Source organism: Rana temporaria, chromosome 1 (genome assembly GCF_905171775.1).
Source record: "Rana temporaria chromosome 1, aRanTem1.1, whole genome shotgun sequence".
NCBI lineage: Eukaryota > Metazoa > Chordata > Amphibia > Anura > Ranidae > Rana > Rana temporaria.
Genome location: NC_053489.1, coordinates 524,219,892 through 524,244,345, shown reverse-complemented (window position 1 = coordinate 524,244,345; position 24,454 = coordinate 524,219,892). Strand labels below are relative to the sequence as shown.

The window sequence follows — 24,454 nt, the reverse complement described above, 5'->3', positions numbered from 1 at the left end:
CGCTGGCATGGCCACAATTTTAAGTTTATCAACATAAATTTCATATCGTTGCGTTCACAAGGGCCGTGTCTTTCAAACGGTGAAGTCGCTGTATCGATCGCATGTACGGTTGTGGATTTATTACGTTTTGTTTGGAGGCGTAATTAATGTATTGGTCTGTGAATTAAAAGCGTTTGTAATGGAATTTCTTTCCATAAATAGCTTTCCTTACCTCAGTGCAATATTCCTCCTCACTGACCTGGGGGGGAGGGGAAACCTCTTGAGGGGGGAGGGGCGACCAGGAAGTCAGGATACTCTCTACTTTGCAGATAGAGAAAGGAGCTGTGTGTCCTAAAGATAGTGTAGTGGTTATGGTGAATGGCTTTGGTGCGGGCTCAGCAATTCAGCATTCCCACTCGCATTTTCCTCAGGGAATGCATTTTCTAGTTCTTCTTCTTAATTTTATTCCGTACGTTTTTTGGCTCTGCGTAACTTCTGCATACTTTGAGCTATTGAGACCATTCAACTTTTAAAATGTTCATCTCGTTCAGCTAACGATGGGACTTCTTCAAGTTTTTTTGTACTATTTATACTTTTTAAAATATTAAGCTTTTAGACACTTTTTTTAACATTGAAGTCAATGAGAACATCCTTTTTCCTGCTTCAAAACACACGTTCTGCCAAAAGTTTCAGCTCCTTCATACTTTCACTTACAGACACCAAACAAACTTTAAAGCGGTCACAAAATATTCAGCTATCCAAACATGACTTTTTAGATTGATATCTTATACGGTTTTTGTGAAAACGCAATTTACGTTTAGTGATTTTTTTATCGGTTATAATGTAATCCTATGGAGCAGGTTTAGAGTGTGTCATGTGACCTTTAGAGTGGAGATCTTTGAAAACAAAAATTATCTTTAAAAAAAGGGCGAACAAATTGCTCTCACGCCCACAAGATCTACTTGTCATACACAATTTATATATCAAAACGTAGGTATGCTTGTCTGGTTTCAGGCAATGTGATCAGTTTTGTGATACGTATTTTAGTTTTAGTTCCAGGAGCTTCTAAAGGACAAGAGTGACAAAACCACTCTCATTGACCGTCCATGTTAAAAATTTTAAAAATTTTCCTGCAAAACACACAAAGACGCTCTTTTCTAAATCGCTGGCATGGCCACAATTTTAAGTTTATCAACATAAATTTCATATCGATGCGTTCACAAGGGCCGCGTCTTTCAAACGGTGAAGTCGCTGTATCGATCGCATGTACGGTTGTGGATTTATTACGTTTTGTTTGGAGGCGTAATTAATGTATTGGTCTGTGAATTAAAAGGCGTTTGTAATGGAATTTCTTTCCATAAATAGCTTTCTACCTCAGTGCAATATTCCTCCTCACTGACCTGGGGGGAGGGGAAACCTCTTGAGGGGGGAGGGGCGACCAGGAAGTCAGCATACTCTCTACTTTGCAGATAGAGAAAGGAGCTGTGTGTCCTAAAGATAGTGTAGTGGTTATGGTGAATGGCTTTGGTGGGGGCTCAGCTATTCAGCATTCCCACTCGCATTTTCCTCAGGGAATGCATTTTCTAGTTCTTAATTTTAATTTTAATTTTATTCCGTACGTTTTTTGGCTCTGCGTAACTTCTGCATACTTTCAGCTATTGAGACCATTCAACTTTTAAAATGTTCATCTCGTTCAGCTAACGATGGGACTTCTTCAAGTTTTTTTGTACTATTTATACTTTTTAAAATATTAAGCTTTTAGACACTTTTTTTTAACATTGAAGTCAATGAGAACATCCTTTTTCCTGCTTCAAAACACACGTTCTGCCAAAAGTTTCAGCTCCTTCATACTTTCACTTACAGACACCAAACAAACTTTAAAGCGGTCACAAAATATTCAGCTATCCAAACATGACTTTTTAGATTGATATCTTATACGGTTTTTGTGAAAACGCAATTTACGTTTAGTGATTTTTTTATCGGTTATAATGTAATCCTATGGAGCAGGTTTAGAGTGTGTCATGTGACCTTTAGAGTGGAGATCTTTGAAAACAAAAATTATCTTTAAAAAAAGGGCGAACAAATTGCTCTCACGCCCACAAGATCTACTTGTCATACACAATTTATATATCAAAACGTAGGTATGCTTGTCTGGTTTCAGGCAATGTGATCAGTTTTGTGATACGTATTTTAGTTTTAGTTCCAGGAGCTTCTAAAGGACAAGAGTGACAAAACCACTCTCATTGACCGTCCATGTTAAAAATTTTAAAAATTTTCCTGCAAAACACACAAAGACGCTCTTTTCTAAATCGCTGGCATGGCCACAATTTTAAGTTTATCAACATAAATTTCATATCGATGCGTTCACAAGGGCCGCGTCTTTCAAACGGTGAAGTCGCTGTATCGATCGCATGTACGGTTGTGGATTTATTACGTTTTGTTTGGAGGCGTAATTAATGTATTGGTCTGTGAATTAAAAGGCGTTTGTAATGTTATTTCTTTCCATAAATAGCTTTCTACCTCAGTGCAATATTCCTCCTCACTGACCTGGGGGGAGGGGAAACCTCTTGAGGGGGGAGGGGCGACCAGGAAGTCAGCATACTCTCTACTTTGCAGATAGAGAAAGGAGCTGTGTGTCCTAAAGATAGTGTAGTGGTTATGGTGAATGGCTTTGGTGGGGGCTCAGCTATTCAGCATTCCCACTCGCATTTTCCTCAGGGAATGCATTTTCTAGTTCTTAATTTTAATTTTAATTTTATTCCGTACGTTTTTTGGCTCTGCGTAACTTCTGCATACTTTCAGCTATTGAGACCATTCAACTTTTAAAATGTTCATCTCGTTCAGCTAACGATGGGACTTCTTCAAGTTTTTTTGTACTATTTATACTTTTTAAAATATTAAGCTTTTAGACACTTTTTTTTAACATTGAAGTCAATGAGAACATCCTTTTTCCTGCTTCAAAACACACGTTCTGCCAAAAGTTTCAGCTCCTTCATACTTTCACTTACAGACACCAAACAAACTTTAAAGCGGTCACAAAATATTCAGCTATCCAAACATGACTTTTCAGATTGATATCTTTTACGGTTTTTGTGAAAACGCAATTTACGTTTAGCGCTTTTTTCAGAAAATGGAATCGGTTATAATGTAACCCTATGGAAGGGATTTAGAGTGTGTCATGTGACCTTTACAGTGGAGATCTTTGAAAACAAAAATTATCTTTAAAAAAAGGGTGAACAAATTGCTCTCACGCCCACAAGATCTACTTGTCATACACAATTTATATATCAAAACGTAGGTATGCTTGTCTGGTTTCAGGCAATGTGATCAGTTTTGTGATACGTATTTTAGTTTTAGTTCCAGGAGCTTCTAAAGGACAAGAGTGACAAAACCACTCTCATTCCTGCAAAACACACAAAGACGCTCTTTTCTAAATCGCTGGCATGGCCACAATTTTAAGTTTATCAACATAAATTTCATATCGATGCGTTCACAAGGGCCGTGTCTTTCAAACGGTGAAGTCGCTATATCGATCGCATGTACGGTTGTGGATTTATTACGTTTTGTTTGGAGGCGTAATTAATGTATTGGTCTGTGAATTAAAAGGCGTTTGTAATGGAATTTCTTTCCATAAATAGCTTTCTACCTCAGTGCAATATTCCTCCTCACTGACCTGGGGGGAGGGGAAACCTCTTGAGGGGGGAGGGGCGATCAGGAAGTCAGCATACTCTCTACTTTGCAGATAGAGAAAGGAGCTGTGTGTCCTAAAGATAGTGTAGTGGTTATGGTGAATGGCTTTGGTGCGGGCTCAGCAATTCAGCATTCCCACTCGCATTTTCCTCAGGGAATGCATTTTCTAGTTAGTGGGAATGCTTTAATAAGCATTCCCAGTATTGATATTCGTTTTTTATTATTCTTAATTTTAATTTTAATTTTATTCCGTACGTTTTTTGGCTCTGATGTGGATCGCATGTACGGTTGTGGATTTATTACGTTTTGTTTGGAGGCGTAATTAATGTATTGGTCTGTGAATTAAAAGGCGTTTGTAATGGAATTTCTTTCCATAAATAGCTTTCTACCTCAGTGCAATATTCCTCCTCACTGACCTGGGGGGAGGGGAAACCTCTTGAGGGGGGAGGGGCGACCAGGAAGTCAGCATACTCTCTACTTTGCAGATAGAGAAAGGAGCTGTGTGTCCTAAAGATAGTGTAGTGGTTATGGTGAATGGCTTTGGTGCGGGCTCAGCAATTCAGCATTCCCACTCGCATTTTCCTCAGGGAATGCATTTTCTAGTTAGTGGGAATGCTTTAATAAGCATTCCCAGTATTGATATTCGTTTTTTATTAGTGGGAATGCTTTAATAAGCATTCCCAGTATTGATATTCGTTTTTTATTATTAGTGGGAATGCTTTAATAAGCATTCCCAGTATTGATATTCGTTTTTTATTATTCTTCTTCTTAATTTTATTCCGTACGTTTTTTGGCTCTGCGTAACTTCTGCATACTTTCAGCTATTGAGACCATTTAACTTTTAAAATGTTCGTCTCATTCAGCTAACGATGGGACTTCTTCAAGTTTTTTTGTACTATTTATACTTTTTAAAATATTAAGCTTTTAGACACTTTTTTTTAACATTGAAGTCAATGAGAACATCCTTTTTCCTGCTTCAAAACACACGTTCTGCCAAAAGTTTCAGCTCCTTCATACTTTCACTTACAGACACCAAACAAACTTTAAAGCGGTCACAAAATATTCAGCTATCCAAACATGACTTTTCAGATTGAAATCTTTTACGGTTTTTGTGAAAACGCAATTTACGTTTAGCGATTTTTTCAGAAAATGGAATCGGTTATAATGTAACCCTATGGAAGGGATTTAGAGTGTGTCATGTGACCTTTAGAGTGGAGATCTTTGAAAACAAAAATTATCTTTAAAAAAAGGGCGAACAAATTGCTCTCACGCCCACAAGATCTACTTGTCATACACAATTTATATATCAAAACGTAGGTATGCTTGTCTGGTTTCAGGCAATGTGATCAGTTTTGTGATACGTATTTTAGTTTTAGTTCCAGGAGCTTCTAAAGGACAAGAGTGACAAAACCACTCTCATTGACCGTCCATGTTAAAAATTTAAAAAATTTTCCTGCAAAACACACAAAGACGCTCTTTTCTAAATCGCTGGCATGGCCACAATTTTAAGTTTATCAACATAAATTTCATATCGATGCGTTCACAAGGGCCGTGTCTTTCAAACGGTGAAGTCGCTGTATCGATCGCATGTACGGTTGTGGATTTATTACGTTTTGTTTGGAGGCGTAATTAATGTATTGGTCTGTGAATTAAAAGGCGTTTGTAATGGAATTTCTTTCCATAAATAGCTTTCTACCTCAGTGCAATATTCCTCCTCACTGACCTGGGGGGAGGGGAAACCTCTTGAGGGGGGAGGGGCGACCAGGAAGTCAGCATACTCTCTACTTTGCAGATAGAGAAAGGAGCTGTGTGTCCTAAAGATAGTGTAGTGGTTATGGTGAATGGCTTTGGTGCGGGCTCAGCAATTCAGCATTCCCACTCGCATTTTCCTCAGGGAATGCATTTTCTAGTCGTTTTTTATTATTAGTGGGAATGCTTTAATAAGCATTCCCAGTATTGATATTCGTTTTTTATTATTCTTAATTTTAATTTTATTCCGTACGTTTTTTGGCTCTGCGTAACTTCTGCATACTTTCAGCTATTGAGACCATTTAACTTTTAAAATGTTCGTCTCATTCAGCTAACGATGGGACTTCTTCAAGTTTTTTTTGTACTATTTATACTTTTTAAAATATTAAGCTTTTAGACACTTTTTTTTAACATTGAAGTCAATGAGAACATCCTTTTTCCTGCTTCAAAACACACGTTCTGCCAAAAGTTTCAGCTCCTTCATACTTTCACTTACAGACACCAAACAAACTTTAAAGCGGTCACAAAATATTCAGCTATCCAAACATGACTTTTCAGATTGATATCTTTTACGGTTTTTGTGAAAACGCAATTTACGTTTAGCGATTTTTTCAGAAAATGGAATCGGTTATAATGTAACCCTATGGAAGGGATTTAGAGTGTGTCATGTGACCTTTACAGTGGAGATCTTTGAAAACAAAAATTATCTTTAAAAAAAGGGCGAACAAATTGCTCTCACGCCCACAAGATCTACTTGTCATACACAATTTATATATCAAAACGTAGGTATGCTTGTCTGGTTTCAGGCAATGTGATCAGTTTTGTGATACGTATTTTAGTTTTAGTTCCAGGAGCTTCTAAAGGACAAGAGCGACAAAACCACTCTCATTGACCGTCATGTTAAAAATTTTAAAAATTTTCCTGCAAAACACACAGACGCTCTTTTCTAAATCGCTGGCATGGCCACAATTTTAAGTTTATCAACATAAATTTCATATCGATGCGTTCACAAGGGCCGTGTCTTTCAAACGGTGAAGTCGCTGTATCGATCGCATGTACGGTTGTGAATTTATTACGTTTTGTTTGGAGGCGTAATTCATGTATTGGTCTGTGAATTAAAAGGCGTTTGTAATGGAATTTCTTTCCATAAATAGCTTTCTACCTCAGTGCAATATTCCTCCTCACTGACCTGGGGGGAGGGGAAACCTCTTGAGGGGGGAGGGGCGACCAGCAAGTCAGCATACTCTCTACTTTGCAGATAGAGAAAGGAGCTGTGTGTCCTAAAGATAGTGTAGTGGTTATGGTGAATGGCTTTGGTGCGGGCTCAGCAATTCAGCATTCCCACTCGCATTTTCCTCAGGGAATGCATTTTCTAGTTCTTAATTTTAATTTTAATTTTATTCCGTACGTTTTTTGGCTCTGCGTAACTTCTGCATACTTTCAGCTATTGAGACCATTCAACTTTTAAAATGTTCGTCTCGTTCAGCTAACGATGGGACTTCTTCAAGTTTTTTTGTACTATTTATACTTTTTAAAATATTAAGCTTTTAGACACTTTTTTTTAACATTGAAGTCAATGAGAACATCCTTTTTCCTGCTTCAAAACACACGTTCTGCCAAAAGTTTCAGCTCCTTCATACTTTCACTTACAGACACCAAACAAACTTTAAAGCGGTCACAAAATATTCAGCTATCCAAACATGACTTTTCAGATTGATATCTTTTACGGTTTTTGTGAAAACGCAATTTACGTTTAGCGATTTTTTCAGAAAATGGAATCGGTTATAATGTAACCCTATGGAAGGGATTTAGAGTGTGTCATGTGACCTTTAGAGTGGAGATCTTTGAAAACAAAAATTATCTTTAAAAAAAGGGCGAACAAATTGCTCTCACGCCCACAAGATCTACTTGTCATACACAATTTATATATCAAAACGTAGGTATGCTTGTCTGGTTTCAGGCAATGTGATCAGTTTTGTGATACGTATTTTAGTTTTAGTTCCAGGAGCTTCTAAAGGACAAGAGCGACAAAACCACTCTCATTGACCGTCCATGTTAAAAAAATTTAAAATTTTCCTGCAAAACACACAAAGACGCTCTTTTCTAAATCGCTGGCATGGCCACAATTTTAAGTTTATCAACATAAATTTCATATCGATGCGTTCACAAGGGCCGTGTCTTTCAAACGGTGAAGTCGCTGTATCGATCGCATGTACGGTTGTGGATTTATTACGTTTTGTTTGGAGGCGTAATTAATGTATTGGTCTGTGAATTAAAAGGCGTTTGTAATGGAATTTCTTTCCATAAATAGCTTTCTACCTCAGTGCAATATTCCTCCTCACTGACCTGGGGGAGGGGAAACCTCTTGAGGGGGGAGGGGCGACCAGGAAGTCAGGATACTCTCTACTTTGCAGATAGAGAAAGGAGCTGTGTGTCCTAAAGATAGTGTAGTGGTTATGGTGAATGGCTTTGGTGCGGGCTCAGCAATTCAGCATTCCCACTCGCATTTTCCTCAGGGAATGCATTTTCTAGTTAGTGGGAATGCTTTAATAAGCATTCCCAGTATTGATATTCGTTTTTTATTATTAGTGGGAATGCTTTAATAAGCATTCCCAGTATTGATATTCGTTTTTTATTATTCTTAATTTTAATTTTATTCCGTACGTTTTTTGGCTCTGCGTAACTTCTGCATACTTTCAGCTATTGAGACCATTCAACTTTTAAAATGTTCGTCTCGTTCAGCTAACGATGGGACTTCTTCAAGTTTTTTTGTACTATTTATACTTTTTAAAATATTAAGCTTTTAGACACTTTTTTTTAACATTGAAGTCAATGAGAACATCCTTTTTCCTGCTTCAAAACACACGTTCTGCCAAAAGTTTCAGCTCCTTCATACTTTCACTTACAGACACCAAACAAACTTTAAAGCGGTCACAAAATATTCAGCTATCCAAACATGACTTTTTAGATTGATATCTTTTACGGTTTTTGTGAAAACGCAATTTACGTTTAGTGATTTTTTTATCGGTTATAATGTAATCCTATGGAGCAGGTTTAGAGTGTGTCATGTGACCTTTAGAGTGGAGATCTTTGAAAACAAAAATTATCTTTAAAAAAAGGGCGAACAAATTGCTCTCACGCCCACAAGATCTACTTGTCATACACAATTTATATATCAAAACGTAGGTATGCTTGTCTGGTTTCAGGCAATGTGATCAGTTTTGTGATACGTATTTTAGTTTTAGTTCCAGGAGCTTCTAAAGGACAAGAGTGACAAAACCACTCTCATTGACCGTCCATGTTAAAAATTTTAAAAATTTTCCTGCAAAACACACAAAGACGCTCTTTTCTAAATCGCTGGCATGGCCACAATTTTAAGTTTATCAACATAAATTTCATATCGATGCGTTCACAAGGGCCGTGTCTTTCAAACGGTGAAGTCGCTGTATCGATCGCATGTACGGTTGTGGATTTATTACGTTTTGTTTGGAGGCGTAATTAATGTATTGGTCTGTGAATTAAAAGGCGTTTGTAATGGAATTTCTTTCCATAAATAGCTTTCTACCTCAGTGCAATATTCCTCCTCACTGACCTGGGGGGAGGGGAAACCTCTTGAGGGGGGAGGGGCGACCAGGAAGTCAGCATACTCTCTACTTTGCAGATAGAGAAAGGAGCTGTGTGTCCTAAAGATAGTGTAGTGGTTATGGTGAATGGCTTTGGTGCGGGCTCAGCAATTCAGCATTCCCACTCGCATTTTCCTCAGGGAATGCATTTTCTAGTTCTTCTTCTTAATTTTATTCCGTACGTTTTTTGGCTCTGCGTAACTTCTGCATACTTTCAGCTATTGAGACCATTTAACTTTTAAAATGTTCGTCTCATTCAGCTAACGATGGGACTTCTTCAAGTTTTTTTGTACTATTTATACTTTTTAAAATATTAAGCTTTTAGACACTTTTTTTTAACATTGAAGTCAATGAGAACATCCTTTTTCCTGCTTCAAAACACACGTTCTGCCAAAAGTTTCAGCTCCTTCATACTTTCACTTACAGACACCAAACAAACTTTAAAGCGGTCACAAAATATTCAGCTATCCAAACATGACTTTTTAGATTGATATCTTATACGGTTTTTGTGAAAACGCAATTTACGTTTAGTGATTTTTTTATCGGTTATAATGTAATCCTATGGAGCAGGTTTAGAGTGTGTCATGTGACCTTTAGAGTGGAGATCTTTGAAAACAAAAATTATCTTTAAAAAAAGGGCGAACAAATTGCTCTCACGCCCACAAGATCTACTTGTCATACACAATTTATATATCAAAACGTAGGTATGCTTGTCTGGTTTCAGGCAATGTGATCAGTTTTGTGATACGTATTTTAGTTTTAGTTCCAGGAGCTTCTAAAGGACAAGAGTGACAAAACCACTCTCATTGACCGTCCATGTTAAAAATTTAAAACATTTTCCTGCAAAACACACAAAGACGCTCTTTTCTAAATCGCTGGCATGGCCACAATTTTAAGTTTATCAACATAAATTTCATATCGATGCGTTCACAAGGGCCGTGTCTTTCAAACGGTGAAGTCGCTGTATCGATCGCATGTACGGTTGTGGATTTATTACGTTTTGTTTGGAGGCGTAATTAATGTATTGGTCTGTGAATTAAAAGGCGTTTGTAATGGAATTTCTTTCCATAAATAGCTTTCCTTACCTCAGGGCAATATTCCTCCTCACTGACCTGGGGGGGAGGGGAAACCTCTTGAGGGGGGAGGGGCGACCAGGAAGTCAGGATACTCTCTACTTTGCAGATAGAGAAAGGAGCTGTGTGTCCTAAAGATAGTGTAGTGGTTATGGTGAATGGCTTTGGTGCGGGCTCAGCAATTCAGCATTCCCACTCGCATTTTCCTCAGGGAATGCATTTTCTAGTTAGTGGGAATGCTTTAATAAGCATTCCCAGTATTGATATTCGTTTTTTATTATTCTTAATTTTAATTTTATTCCGTACGTTTTTTGGCTCTGCGTAACTTCTGCATACTTTCAGCTATTGAGACCATTTAACTTTTAAAATGTTCGTCTCATTCAGCTAACGATGGGACTTCTTCAAGTTTTTTTGTACTATTTATACTTTTTAAAATATTAAGCTTTTAGACACTTTTTTTTAACATTGAAGTCAATGAGAACATCCTTTTTCCTGCTTCAAAACACACGTTCTGCCAAAAGTTTCAGCTCCTTCATACTTTCACTTACAGACACCAAACAAACTTTAAAGCGGTCACAAAATATTCAGCTATCCAAACATGACTTTTTAGATTGATATCTTATACGGTTTTTGTGAAAACGCAATTTACGTTTAGTGATTTTTTTATCGGTTATAATGTAATCCTATGGAGCAGGTTTAGAGTGTGTCATGTGACCTTTAGAGTGGAGATCTTTGAAAACAAAAATTATCTTTAAAAAAAGGGCGAACAAATTGCTCTCACGCCCACAAGATCTACTTGTCATACACAATTTATATATCAAAACGTAGGTATGCTTGTCTGGTTTCAGGCAATGTGATCAGTTTTGTGATACGTATTTTAGTTTTAGTTCCAGGAGCTTCTAAAGGACAAGAGTGACAAAACCACTCTCATTGACCGTCCATGTTAAAAATGTAAAAATTTTTCCTGCAAAACACACAAAGACGCTCTTTTCTAAATCGCTGGCATGGCCACAATTTTAAGTTTATCAACATAAATTTCATATCGATGCGTTCACAAGGGCCGTGTCTTTCAAACGGTGAAGTCGCTGTATCGATCGCATGTACGGTTGTGGATTTATTACGTTTTGTTTGGAGGCGTAATTAATGTATTGGTCTGTGAATTAAAAGGCGTTTGTAATGGAATTTCTTTCCATAAATAGCTTTCTACCTCAGTGCAATATTCCTCCTCACTGACCTGGGGGGAGGGGAAACCTCTTGAGGGGGGAGGGGCGACCAGGAAGTCAGCATACTCTCTACTTTGCAGATAGAGAAAGGAGCTGTGTGTCCTAAAGATAGTGTAGTGGTTATGGTGAATGGCTTTGGTGCGGGCTCAGCAATTCAGCATTCCCACTCGCATTTTCCTCAGGGAATGCATTTTCTAGTTATTATTCTTCTTCTTCTTAATTTTAATTTTAATTTTATTATTCCGTACGTTTTTTGGCTCTGCGTAACTTCTGCATACTTTCAGCTATTGAGACCATTCAACTTTTAAAATGTTCATCTCGTTCAGCTAACGATGGGACTTCTTCAAGTTTTTTTGTACTATTTATACTTTTTAAAATATTAAGCTTTTAGACACTTTTTTTTAACATTGAAGTCAATGAGAACATCCTTTTTCCTGCTTCAAAACACACGTTCTGCCAAAAGTTTCAGCTCCTTCATACTTTCACTTACAGACACCAAACAAACTTTAAAGCGGTCACAAAATATTCAGCTATCCAAACATGACTTTTTAGATTGATATCTTATACGGTTTTTGTGAAAACGCAATTTACGTTTAGTGATATTTTATCGGTTATAATGTAATCCTATGGAGCAGGTTTAGAGTGTGTCATGTGACCTTTAGAGTGGAGATCATCCACAAAAAATATTATCTTTAAAAAAAGGGGGAACAAATTGCTCTCACGCCCACAAGATCTACTTGTCATACACAATTTATATATCAAAACGTAGGTATGCTTGTCTGGTTTCAGGCAATGTGATCAGTTTTGTGATACGTATTTTAGTTTTAGTTCCAGGAGCTTCTAAAGGACAAGAGACATGTTAAAAAGTCTAAAAAATGTTTCTGCAAAACACACAAAGACGCTCTTTTCTAAATCGCTGACATGGCCACATTTTTAAGTTTATCAACATAAATTTTATATCGATGCGTTCACAAGGGCCGTGTCTTTCAAACGGTGAAGTCGCTGTATCGATCGCATGTACGGTTGTGTATTTATTACGTTTTGTTTGAAGGCTTCGATAACTGATTTTGTGTGTGGATGAAAGCGTTTCTAATGGTATTTTGATTCCCTAAATAGCTTTCTTTACCTCAGTGCAGTCCTCCTCCCCCACCTCATGTGGAGAAAGCCTCTTGAGGGGGGAGGGGCGACCAGTCAAGTCAGGACACTCTCTATATTGCAGATAGAGAAAGGAGCTGTGTGATATTAGGCTTTATAAGTACTGAAGGAACACTGCTTGTATGTCCTAATGATAGTGTAGTGGTTATGGTGAATGGCTTTTGTGCGGGCTCAGCAATTCAGCTATTCAGCATTCCCACTCGCATTTTCCTCCGGGAATGCATTTTCTAGTTTTACTTGATGTGAGCTTTTGGGCTGAAATTCCGACCTTGTGTAGGCCCCATTGAACATTTTCTGTCGGAATTTACGACGGCAAACATTTGAGAGCTGGTTCTCAAATTTTCCGATCGGAAATACTGATCATCTGTATGCAATTGCGATGCACAAAAATCCTACGCATGCTCTGAATCATTGAACTTCATTTTTCTCGGCTCGTCATAGTGTTGTATGTCACTGTGTTCTTGACATTTGTGTGACCGCGTGTATGCAACAAAAGTTTGAGCCACCATTCCATCTGAAAAAAAATCCACGGTTTTCTTGTCGGAAATTCCGATCATGTGTACGTGGCATAAGTCTGTTTTTTTGGCAGAACAAGCTGTCCTGCAGATGTAGCAGTAACAGGGTTGAGACAAACCATTTACTACCGACAGCGGTTCTTGCAATAATCTGCTTTTTATTTATGTAAAACCTTTATCCCAGAAGGGGGGAAAAAAACTGCTGTAATTGTTTATAAAGTGTTGGCTGATGTTCAGCTTCAATTTGTTAGTGCATCTAGCTTTCCCCTCCCCCACAAATTAACAGTGCTGCTGTCCAAAGGTGTACCTGTGCTCCCTCATCCAAAGTAGGGGCACTCTAATACAGTAGGTGTGTTTACTGGCCAGATCACCAGGTGACAACAGAGGGGAAATTGCGACTAGAATTAGCGACCTGACGCCCGGGGGAAGGAAGCTTAGGCCTGCAGAAAGCCGCAATGCCACGGTCTCAATTTCCTGGGCGGTGCGGCCCGACACGATCACGCGGCGGGGGAGGTGGGGGCGCATGGAGACACAGGATACCCCATCCTGTGTCTCCGTGCGCCCCCGCCGCGCCGGCCGGTAATTGAGGCCACGCCTTTGCAGCCTTCTGCAGGCCTAAGCTTCCTTCTGTGATCCGGCGCCATCTTGTGGTGGCCATTGGCATAACAAGTGAACCAGCAATTCTAATAGAGCTTCCCCAGTTTTTTCACTGCCATCTCCTTCCCTCTAATTAGAACCCCCAAACATTATATATATTTTTTATTCTAACACCCTAGAGAATAAAATGGCGGTCGTTGCAATACTTTTTGTCACACCGTATTTGCACAGTTTTTTGGGAAAAAATACACTTTTTTTTTTATTGAAAAATAAGCCAATAGTAAAGTTGGCCCAATTTTTTTTTTTTATAATGTGAAAGATAATGTTACGCCAAGTAAATTGATACCCAACATGTCACGCTTCAAAATTGCGTCCACTCGTGGAATGGCGACAAACTTTTACCGTTTAAAATCTCCGTAGGCAACGTTTAAAAAATTCTACAGGTACATGTTTTGAGTTAGAGGAGGGCTAGGGCTAGAATTATTGCTCTCGCTCTACCAATCGCAGCGATACCTCACATGTGTGATTTGAACATCGTTTACATATGTGGGCGCTACTCAGGTATGCGTTTGCTTCTGCGCGTGAGCTCGGCGGGACAGGGTGCGTTTTCTTGCTCCTAACTTTTTTAGCTGGCTCCTAGCAAATTTGTCAAATCCTGTATTATATTATATTTTTTTTGTTTTGGGTACAATACCGCTTGGATAAAAAAAAAAAAAAACACTTCAGCCTCGTACACACAATCTTACTTTCTGCGGACAAAGCCTCAGACTTTTGTCTGAAGTGCGTTGGCCGTGAACTTGTATTGCATACAAATGGCAAAGAATTGTCGGCCAACAAATGCAAAGCTACGTGTTTTTTCAGCTCTTTAGCGCCACCCTTTGAGCAAATTCTGCTAATCTTGTGTTATGGTGAGCATTGGTTCCAAGCATGCATATTTGTAATTTGGACTTTTGTGTGACTGACTTGTGTGTTGTCGGATTATCCGATCATGTGTACACAATTGTTGGTGGACAATTTTTTTTTTTTTTTTTTTTTTTTAAATGTTTATTTATACACAGCAAGAAACTGGTCCACATGGACCCCAACATTAACATTACAATCATTGTATCATTACATTCAAAGATGCTTCAGTGGCTCCCTCCAGGAGCCCATTCCAACCGTTTGCTTTTCATCCCGTACGGTTCTAGTCACCGATCGTCACCCTCTAGGGACTCCCCCTGAGGGATTGGCCCTCTTCAGAGTACTTAAAAGAGTTCCACAGTCTCCACGTCTGAGTGTACAGTTCAGTCTTGTCTTGTTTTGTCAGTATCAAGTCTTCCATTGTGTTAATGTCGTCTACCTTCTGTATCCACATGGCAACCGACGGTGGGTGTGGGGATCGCCAACAGAGCGGTATGCACGCCTTCGCTGCATTCAATAGGTGGCAAACTATCGATTTTTTGTATGTCCGAGTCGGGGTATCGTTCACGTGCAGGAGGAAATACGCCGGTGTACTCGGGACCGTCCGATCCGAAAACATTTGCGTTATTCGCCTAATTTCGCTCCAGTATGTCTGTAGGCGTGGGCACGACCAAAATATGTGCAGTAAGGTGCCCCTGTCTGCCTGACACCTCCAGCAGGTGTCCGGCACCGACGGAAACAGACGGTGTAGTAGGTCTGGGGTCCTATACCACCTCGTCAGCAACTTAAAGTTAGTCTCCTGTGTTTTCGCACAGATCGACGACTTGTGTGTGAATCTAAGTATACGTTGTGTCTGAGCCAGTGTAAAGTGGCATTCCAGATCCCTTTCCCATTTACCCAGGCACGGGATCCGGTAGTCATCCGACGGTGTAATCAAAATCGTGTGCATCAACGATAAAGCGTGCGGTAATGGCTCTGACTCCGAGCATATCTCCTCCAAGGACGTAAGTACACGTCCAACTTCGGAGGGTGGTGTTAGCGTTCGTAGGAAATGACTCGGCTGTCCAGTTCTCAGGAAGTCCAGTCTATACTGGCCCGTAGGGTCCATCAGCTCGGCCGTCGTTTTCCATCGGCCTGCGTCGCTAAAGTGTGAGGCCTGGAACAGGCCCGAGTCTCTCAGTTCGCGAAGCCTGGGGTCTGTCAGGCCCGGTGTAAATGATGGGTTGCCCAAAATGGGGCGCAGGGGGGAGGCCTCCGATGATAGGCGGAACCGCGCCAAGAGCCCAGAACACACCGTGATAGTGTTACTAACAAGTGGGTGTCTGTTCACGTCGCTTGGCTTCATGTCCTGGCACCACGGGGCCGACCTCAGCTGTACGTCGCATTGCGCCTGCTCCAACCGCGGCCAGAGCTTGGTCTGTCCGTGGCGGCACCAGTCCACCAGTCGGTTCAACTGGGCCGCGTAGTAGTACATCCTAACATTGGGCGCTGCGAGGCCCCCGTAGTTCTTGGGCATGGTGAGTATAGTCCTGCTAATTCTGGGGTGTCTGCCCGCCCATAGGAACGACCCAAGCGCAGACTGGACTCGTCTAAAATAGGCGGCCGGTATATGTATAGGGAGGGCCTGTAGTAGATACGTAAATTTAGGTAGTATTGTCATCTTGAGGATACTACACCTCCCAAACCATGAGTGAAGGCCCGTGGTCCACTGATCTAGCTGTTTCAGTACCTTTTGGAGTAGTGGGGGGAAGTTGAGCTTAAAGATGTCAGTTATTTTGGGCGGTATGCGGGTCCCGAAATATGTCAGGGCTGTGCTTGTCCATTTCAGACCAAAGCGCTGTTTAAGAGACTGTAAGTGCGCTTGGGGGATCCCCACCGCCATCGCTTCAGATTTGGTCATATTAATTTTTAGGTTGGAAAGCCTACCGTACGTGTCAAACTCCCGTAGGAGACTCGGCAGCGAGGTTGTTGGGTTTGTCAGGGAGAAAAGCATGTCATCAGCATAGGCTGAGACTTTATGTTGACAGTTACCTATAATTACTCCCGTGATATCAGGGTTCCGCCTGACATGTTGCAGGAAGGGCTCAAGTGTCAGGGCGAAGAGCAGAGGCGACAGCGGGCACCCCTGTCTGGTCCCGTTCGAAATCGGGAAGGGGTCTGATGTAGTGCTATTCGCCCGTACTCTGGCCGAGGGATCTACATAAGCTGCTCCTATCCAGCCCATCATCTTCTGTCCTAGCCCTATATGCCTGAGTGTTGCGAACATGAATTGCCAGTTCACTCGGTCGAACGCCTTTTCGGCGTCCGTCCCGACAAACACTGCAGGCGTCTTGGAAGTGCTGGTGACATGGAGGAGGTTCAGGACTTTGGTCGTGTTGTCCCTAGCCTCCCTAGTTGGCACGAATCCCACCTGGTCAAGGTGTATTAGATCTGGGAGGTGTCGTTGGATCCGCGTGGCGACTATCTTGGTGAATAATTTAATGTCAGAATTTAGGAGTGATATGGGGCGGTAACTTCCGCACTGACCTGGGTCCTTCCCTTCCTTGTGTATCACCGCAATTTGAGCTTGAAGGGTGGAGGAGTGGAACTTCCCTCCCGCGCCCACCGCGTTGAACAGGTGTAGCAGTTTGTCTCCCAATGACGGGAGCAGGGCTCTGTAATAGGGGACAGTGAGACCGTCCGGGGCCTTGCCAGGCCTGGCGGACTTCAGAGCCGTCTGGAGCTCCATCATAGTGATTGGTTCTTCCAGCAACTCTCTCACTTCTGGGTTCAGCTTCGGCATTCGGGAGTCTGAGATGTAGTTCAGGGACCGGTCCGTAATTAAGGTCGGGGATGTGGGTGGAAGATTGTACAAGTCCTGGTAAAAGTCTTTGAATTCGTTGGAGATTTGCAGAGGGACAGACACCTTCTCTCCCTTACGTGTGGTAATATGCGGTATATACGACGCTAATTTCTGTGAGTGGAGCGCTCGGGCTAGCATCCTCCCACACTTATTACCCGATTCGTAAATCGTACGCCTGCAGATCTGCATCGCCGCTTTGGCCTTGTGTCGCAGTAGGTCTGTTATATGACCGCGGGTGGTTTTCAGCTCAGATGTGATCTGTGTTGTTTGAGTCTGTTTATGTTGTGCTTCAAGGGTTTGTAGCTTCTGAAGCAGCTTATCAAGTTGCTCTGTCCTCTGCTTCTTCAACCGCGACCCGTTCTTGATAAGGATCCCTCTCACCACTGCCTTGTGGGCCTCCCACACCACCCCCGGGTCACTATCTGTGGTGGCGTTCGTGTTGAAGTAGTGTCCCACTTCCCTCACAACCTCTGTCATAGTGTCTTTGTCTTGCAGTAGGCTCTCGTTTAGTCTCCACGGGTGTCTTCGGTCAGTCAGGGTGTCCGTCAGGTCGTATACCAATTGTATCGGCACATGGTCCGACCAAGTAATGTTACCTATCAGGGTTTCCCTAACCGCCGATAGGTGCCGGTGAGGGATCAGGAACATGTCAATCCTTGAGTATGATTGATGGGGTTTCGAAAAGAAGGTGTAATCCTTCTCGCCCGGGTGAGTCAGACGCCAAATATCTACCAGTTGATGCTCATGGAGCGTTGCGTGTACTCGTTTACGGAGATCTACCGACAGAGCTGACCGCCCAGCGGAGGTATCCTCCAGTGGGGACAGGGGGATGTTAAAATAACCTCCTATTATCAGTTGTCCTGTCATAAAGCGCGTCAGTTGGGTCAATCTCCCCGCAAGAAACCTGTCTTGTCGGTCGTTAGGGGCGTAGAGGTTTGCGATTGTTACTTGTGTCTGTCCTATGCGTCCCTTCAGGAATAGCGAGCGGCCCTCCGGGTCCGTTTTCATCCCCTCCAGTGTCCACGGGACCCTGGCCGATATGAGGATGGACACCCCCCTAGACTTTGTCTCCGTGTACTGTGAGTGGTAAACTATAGGATAAAATCTATTCTTTAATACTGGGAGGTTGTTGTTTCTAAAATGTGTCTCCTGGAGTAGGACCACGTCCGCCCTCATCCGGCGCATATCGTGTAGGAGCATTCTCCTTTTCTCAGGGATATTCAATCCCTTGACATTTAGTGACACTACTGTTAGCGTGTCCATGCTCGCAGCTCGGGGTTAGGGAAGGGGGGGGGGGTAAGGTCAAGGTCGTGGATTAAGATCCCTCAGAGGAGGTAGAGCAAAAAAGAGAGGAAGTGGGTAGGAAGAGTTCCTTCGCTTAAGGACAGCGGGGAAGAGAGGATTAAGTTAGGAGGCCTGCACTAGAGTGTGCGGCCAGAAAAAAGATATCTAATTTAGCCTAAGCGGCTATAACACTCGCCAGTCCTAGACCGGGAATCGAGTGTAGGCCTATGTGGGTAGGTGGATAGACGAGCCCAGCGAGGCGAGCTCCCGGGTCCTGTCCCCCCCCTTCCCCGGCCAACAGTAATGATGGTATCTATGCAAGGCATTGCAATCTAATCAATATGTCATTTGGTGTAGTTGGTAACAGATAGGCCTAGTTTTGCACGGCAACATGAAATCTGAAATTATATTTACTTATATTCAAGAAGGAAGCAACAACAGCATTCTCAGCCCCCAACGTGGGGGACGAACTCCGCCCCAACATGGCTATAATAACATTCAGAACAACAGCTTCCCGAGGGCCAGTCCAGCAACCCGCCCTCCTCCCTCTCCCCCATGTCATGTGTGTTCGAGCAACATCCCTTTTGGGTCTCAACATATAATGCTCTAATATACCGCCTGCCCCATTGAGTAACTGTTCCACTCATCTAGCGCCCCCCCTGTGGGTATAATTCACCATATTATTTAGGTACTATTCAAGTCAGACTGCCTCTGGGGGCAGCTTAAATAATGCCCCATAGTTCCATGAGTCTCCGGTTCTGGGTGGGGTATCCAATGACGGTGGGCTCCCTTGCGCTGCAGTGTCAATCAGTGTCAGAAATTGATCTGGGGTCTAATAGGTAGCCATCCCCCTCCCCCTGGTATAAGGGGCCGCGTTCCCTGTGAGACCGGTGTGTTTCTCCCTCCAATGCAGGGCTCATGCGGGTAACATATGTCCCAGGACTCCAAATTCTTGTGGCACTTGGTGTTTGGACAGGGCTCTCCGTTTCAGTTGCCATCCCCCTCCCCCTCCCCTCTTGGGCATAGTGATAACTGGACTCAGCCGGGGTGAGGTCTCTCCCACTAGTACTGCTTGGCGTCCACTCCCTGCTTTTGAGGGGGGGGTCCAGCAGGGGTGAGTGCTCGTTACAGGTGCCAGGCGGCTTTCCGGCCTTCAATGTAATAAGCCCCCTCCGGGGCGCGGGGCAGTGTTGTGCGGCAGTGTAGCATTAACAAGGGGGGGTGATAACATAGTATGGGCAGCGGGCTGCGGCCTAAGGCCTACTCACAGTTCAGTCGCGTTGTCCTCCTCCTGAGGGGGCTCTCCGTCTTCCCCGGCCCTGTCTCTGCTGACGTGGTGGGTATGGGGCCCCGGCATCGTAGGCGCCTGATCTTCCGGTCGGCCTCGGCATCAGCTGTAACCAGTTCGGTACAGGGATCCGGTCCGCTCCCAGGAATAAGAGGCCGGGGAGATCCGCTGGTGTCTGCAAGGTGTAGGCTCGTGCTTCCTTACGGAATGTTGCTGACAGAGGGTATCCCCATCTGTATGTGAATCCGTTGTCCTTGGCCAACTCCAGCACGGGCTTCAGCATCGCCCTGCGGCGCAGCGTGGCTCTTGACAGGTCCGGTAGTATCTTCACCTGGGCCCCCTCCACTGCTACCTCCCCACGCTCCCACGCCATACGGAGGATCCTTTCCTTCTGCGCGTATCGCAGCAATCTACACACCACATCTCTGGGCCTGTCCTGTTCTGGGTTTCTCGGGCCCAGGGCCCTGTGCGCGCGGTCCACCTCAACTTCCTCCGTTGGCTCCCCCAGGATCTCTCTGAATAGGCCCTGCAACCTCCCATCCAGGGCCTCCGCTCCCACCGTCTCCGGAATCCCGCGGATCCTCAGATTGTTGCGGCGACTTCTGTCCTCAACATCCTCCAGGTGGAGCTGCAGGGCGATCGCCGTGTCTCGATGTTGGTCTCGCGCCCGCTCCAGGCCCGTGACCCTCCGCTCCAGGTCCGCTAGCGACGATTCACCCGTGGACACTCTTTCAGTGAGCGTGGAGACCTCCGCTCGGACCTCCTGGAAGTCGCGGCGATGCGTCTCCTCCAACCTCAGGATAATGGCCTCGATATCCGACCGCGTGGGTAGGGCCTGCAGGAGGGCGCGGATGTCTTGCTCCACCGTCGGGTCCCCCGGTGAGAGGGTCGGGGACGCCATGTGCCGCTCCGGGGACATCGGCGCCGACTGCGACTCTGCAGGTATGTTCGGGTCCACCGGATTAAAGGTCCACAGTCCCCGCTCCAAGTCCTCTGGCGGTACCTCGCCCGGCGCGCCTCGTGGTGCTGCCGTCGCTGTTCCTGCTCCAGTAGGCCTCTGCTGTCTGGGCTGAAAAAAATCGTGGAGATCTCCCGCAGTTGCTCCAGAACGGGTCACGCGGGTTGACGGTTTGGGTCCGCTCTTCTTGGCAGATTGCATGCCGAGTTTTAGGGTATTTAGACCGGTAAAAGGGGGTTTCAGGCCGGGAGCTCAGCTAACTAGCAGCCTCACTCGGTCATGTCCAGGCCACGCCCCTGGTGGACAATTTTAAAGCATGCTAATCCCACCTTTGTTGGCGGAAAGTCTGACAATTGTCTGATGGAGTATACAAACGGTGGGATTATCCGTCAACAGCCTGTCATCGCACAATTGCCGTTAGATTATCCGATTTTGTGTAGGGCAGTGCCGGCCCAAGACATTGTGCTGCCTGGTACCAAGAATGAAATGCTGCCCCCCCCCCCCCCCAAAAAAATTGCGCCCACTAAATTGCCCCCACATCCATTATTTTATATCATGATAACTAAAGTGGACCTATCATGGCTCTATACATGTATATAGGAGTATAAAGAGGACCTGTTATGGTTGTTTACATGTATAGGAATATAAAAAGGACCTGTTATGGCTCTATTCATGCAATTAACCCCACAGTGGAGTAGAGAGCGGAACGGGAGGAGCGGTCAGGCAGCAATTGGCCCCACAGTGGAGTGGAGAGCGGAGCTGGCGGAATGGGATGGCGTGCTGGCGGCAATTTGCTGCCCCCTGAAAGTGCTGCCTGGTACAATGGTACCATCGGGTCCCATGGTAGGGCTGGCCCTGTGTACGGGTCTTAACTGTTCCCATTTTCCACCCCTAAATACTTACCTGGCTTCTCACTGTTTCATTGCTGTTCCATCTGCAGCACTGCTGCTCCATTTCCTAGTCTCACAGGAGACACAAGCAACAGTGGAAGCCATAAGCTCTACTGTTGTCAGTCAAGTTCTTTAAGGAGGCATGGGTGAATTGGCTGTGTTTATCTATGGAGTGCATGTATGTGGGTGCCCCCTTAGCAGCCAGTTTGCTGAGGGGACACTTGGAAGGAGGAGTGGACAGTGCCATCGGTGGACTCCGAAAGAGGGGGTAAGTGGCTGATCTGTAAAATATAGTTGCACAAAGTAGATAAGTATGGCTAGGAAGGTAGGTTGTCAAGATCAACAGCTATTTTCTGAATTTGCTGAAAAACAAATGCAGTCATCACATCTGTGCTTCTAAACGCCAATATTTCATATTTTTATTTCATATTTTGTTCTTGGTTTTAGTAGTATCATATTTAGTAGTATTTTTAATAGAATGAATCATTAAAGCTTTATATCTTTTACTTGCAGCTTGTAGGGGGACAGTTTGATCTCGAGATGAATTTCATCATTCAGGAAGGAGACAGCATCTTCTGCATGGTTGAATTGTTGGACAAATGTGATGTCACCTGCCAAGCAGAAATCTGGAGCATCTTTACAGCCATTCTGAAGAAGAGTATTCGCAATCTTTTGGTCTGCACAGAAGTTGGTTTGGTTGAACTGGTTTTAAACAGAATTGACAAAGTTGACGGCATGATAGCAGGTAAATATACCTTTTTAAATGATGACTGTATGGCCAGTTTAAGAGAGCGAGGGTTATTTAAGGATGGGATTAAAAGGTAAATGGCATATGGGACTGTCTAACTAAAGCCGGCCATACATTGGGTCAAAACATGGAGTCCCTGCTGAACCTGCTAAATTTCATTCCATGTATGGGCAGGGAAGTTGAACAGAAGTCGTTCTACTGATCAACGTCTGTGCAACCTCTCACTTGATCAGCGCTATAGGCTATGGCCTGCAAGTCTGATCAGTGGATTCTAATGGCAGAGAAGTTTTCCTGCTGTCAGAACACAATCGTTTAGCAGGCAGTGTGTGGATTGGGGGAACTTTAATCCTTCTTTTTTTTTTTTTTTTTTGCATTCAACCTGCAGGTTGAATGAAAAAAATTACTCCTCAATGGGCTGCTTAAGCCAGTCTATGTACTGTTTATGACATTTTGTTGTTCCCACACAGTCTAAGAAACTCTTCATTTACTTTTCCCGGTTATATACATAATGCAGTGATCCCCAAACTCATGAATGATCTTTTGTGTACCCATTTACTTTTTTTTAACAAAAACATACATGTGCGAAATACACATGCTGCTGCCAGACAATATGCCTCTAGGCATAGGATACAGTGCATCTGGAAAGTATTCACAGTGCTTCACTTTTTCCACCTTTTGTTATGTTACAGCTGTATCCCCAAATGGATTAAATGGATTATTTTCCACAAAATTCTACAAGTAATACCCCATAATGACCACATGAAAGAAGTTTATTTTGAAATCTTTGCAAATTTATTAAAAATAGAAAACCGAAAAAACATGTACATAAGTATTCACAGCCTTTGCCATGACGCTCAAAATTGAGCTCAGGTGTATCCTGTTTCCACTGATCATCCTTGAGATGTTTCTACAACTTGATTGGAGTCCACCTGTGGTAAATTCATTTGATTGGACATGATTTAGAAAGGCACGCATCTGTCTATATAAGGACCCACAGTTAACTGTGCGTGTCAGAGCACAAACCAAGCCATAAAGTCCAAGGAATTGTCTGTAGACCTCCAAGACGGGATTGTATTGAGGCACAGATCTGATGAAAGGTGTAGAAAATTTCTGAAGCATTGATTGAGCACAGTGGCCTCCATAATCTGTAAATGGAAGAAGTTTGGAACCACCAGGACTCTTCCTAGAGTGGGCCGCCTGGCCAGATTGAGCGATTGGGGGAGGGAGGGCCTTAGTCGGGACCAAGAACCCAATGGTCACTCTGACAGAGCTCCAGCATTTCTCTGTGGAGAGAAGAAAACCTTCCAGAAGAAACAACTATCTCTGCAACACTCCACCAATCAGGCCTGTATGGGAGAGTGGCAAGATGAAAGCCACTCCTCGGTAAAAGGCACATGATAGCCCACCAGGAGTTTGCCAAAAGGCACCCGAAGGACAACATTTTCTGGTCTGATGAAACAAAGATTGAACTATTTGGCCTGAATGGCAAACGTCATGTCTGGGGGGGAAACCAGGCACCACTCATTACTTGGCCAATGCCACCTCTACAGTCAAACATTGAGGTGGCAGCATCATGCTGTGGGTATGTTTTTCAATGGCAGGCACTAGTCAGGATCGAGGGAAAGGTGAATGCAGCAATGTACAGAGAAATCCTTGAAAGCCTTCTTCAGAGCGCTCTGGACTTCAGACTGGCGCAAAGGTTCATCTTCCAACAGGAAAACAATCCAAGATAACAAAGGAGTGGCTACGGGACAACTCTGTGAATGTCCTTGAGTGGCCCAGCCAGAGCCCAGACTGTGCCCCACGCTCCCTATCCAACCCAATGAATCTTGAGAGGTCCTGCAAATAAGAATGGGAGAAACTGTCCAAAAAATGTGTTCCAAGCGTGTAGCTTCATACTCAAAAAGACTTGAGGCTGTAATTGGCTCTATTCTTTGTTG

At 43.4% G+C, this 24,454-nt stretch overlaps 1 protein-coding gene across 2 annotated transcripts in view; it reads left to right on the top strand.

Moving 5' to 3' along the window:
- Positions 1–24,454, top strand: part of LRBA (LPS responsive beige-like anchor protein) — a 789,979-nt gene that overhangs the window by 45,384 nt on the left and 720,141 nt on the right. For both annotated transcript variants that reach the window (XM_040331890.1, XM_040331889.1), the window contains exon 2: positions 22,280–22,511. In XM_040331890.1, coding sequence (XP_040187824.1) covers positions 22,280–22,511 — 232 coding nt within the window. The remainder of the gene's footprint in view (positions 1–22,279; positions 22,512–24,454) is intronic.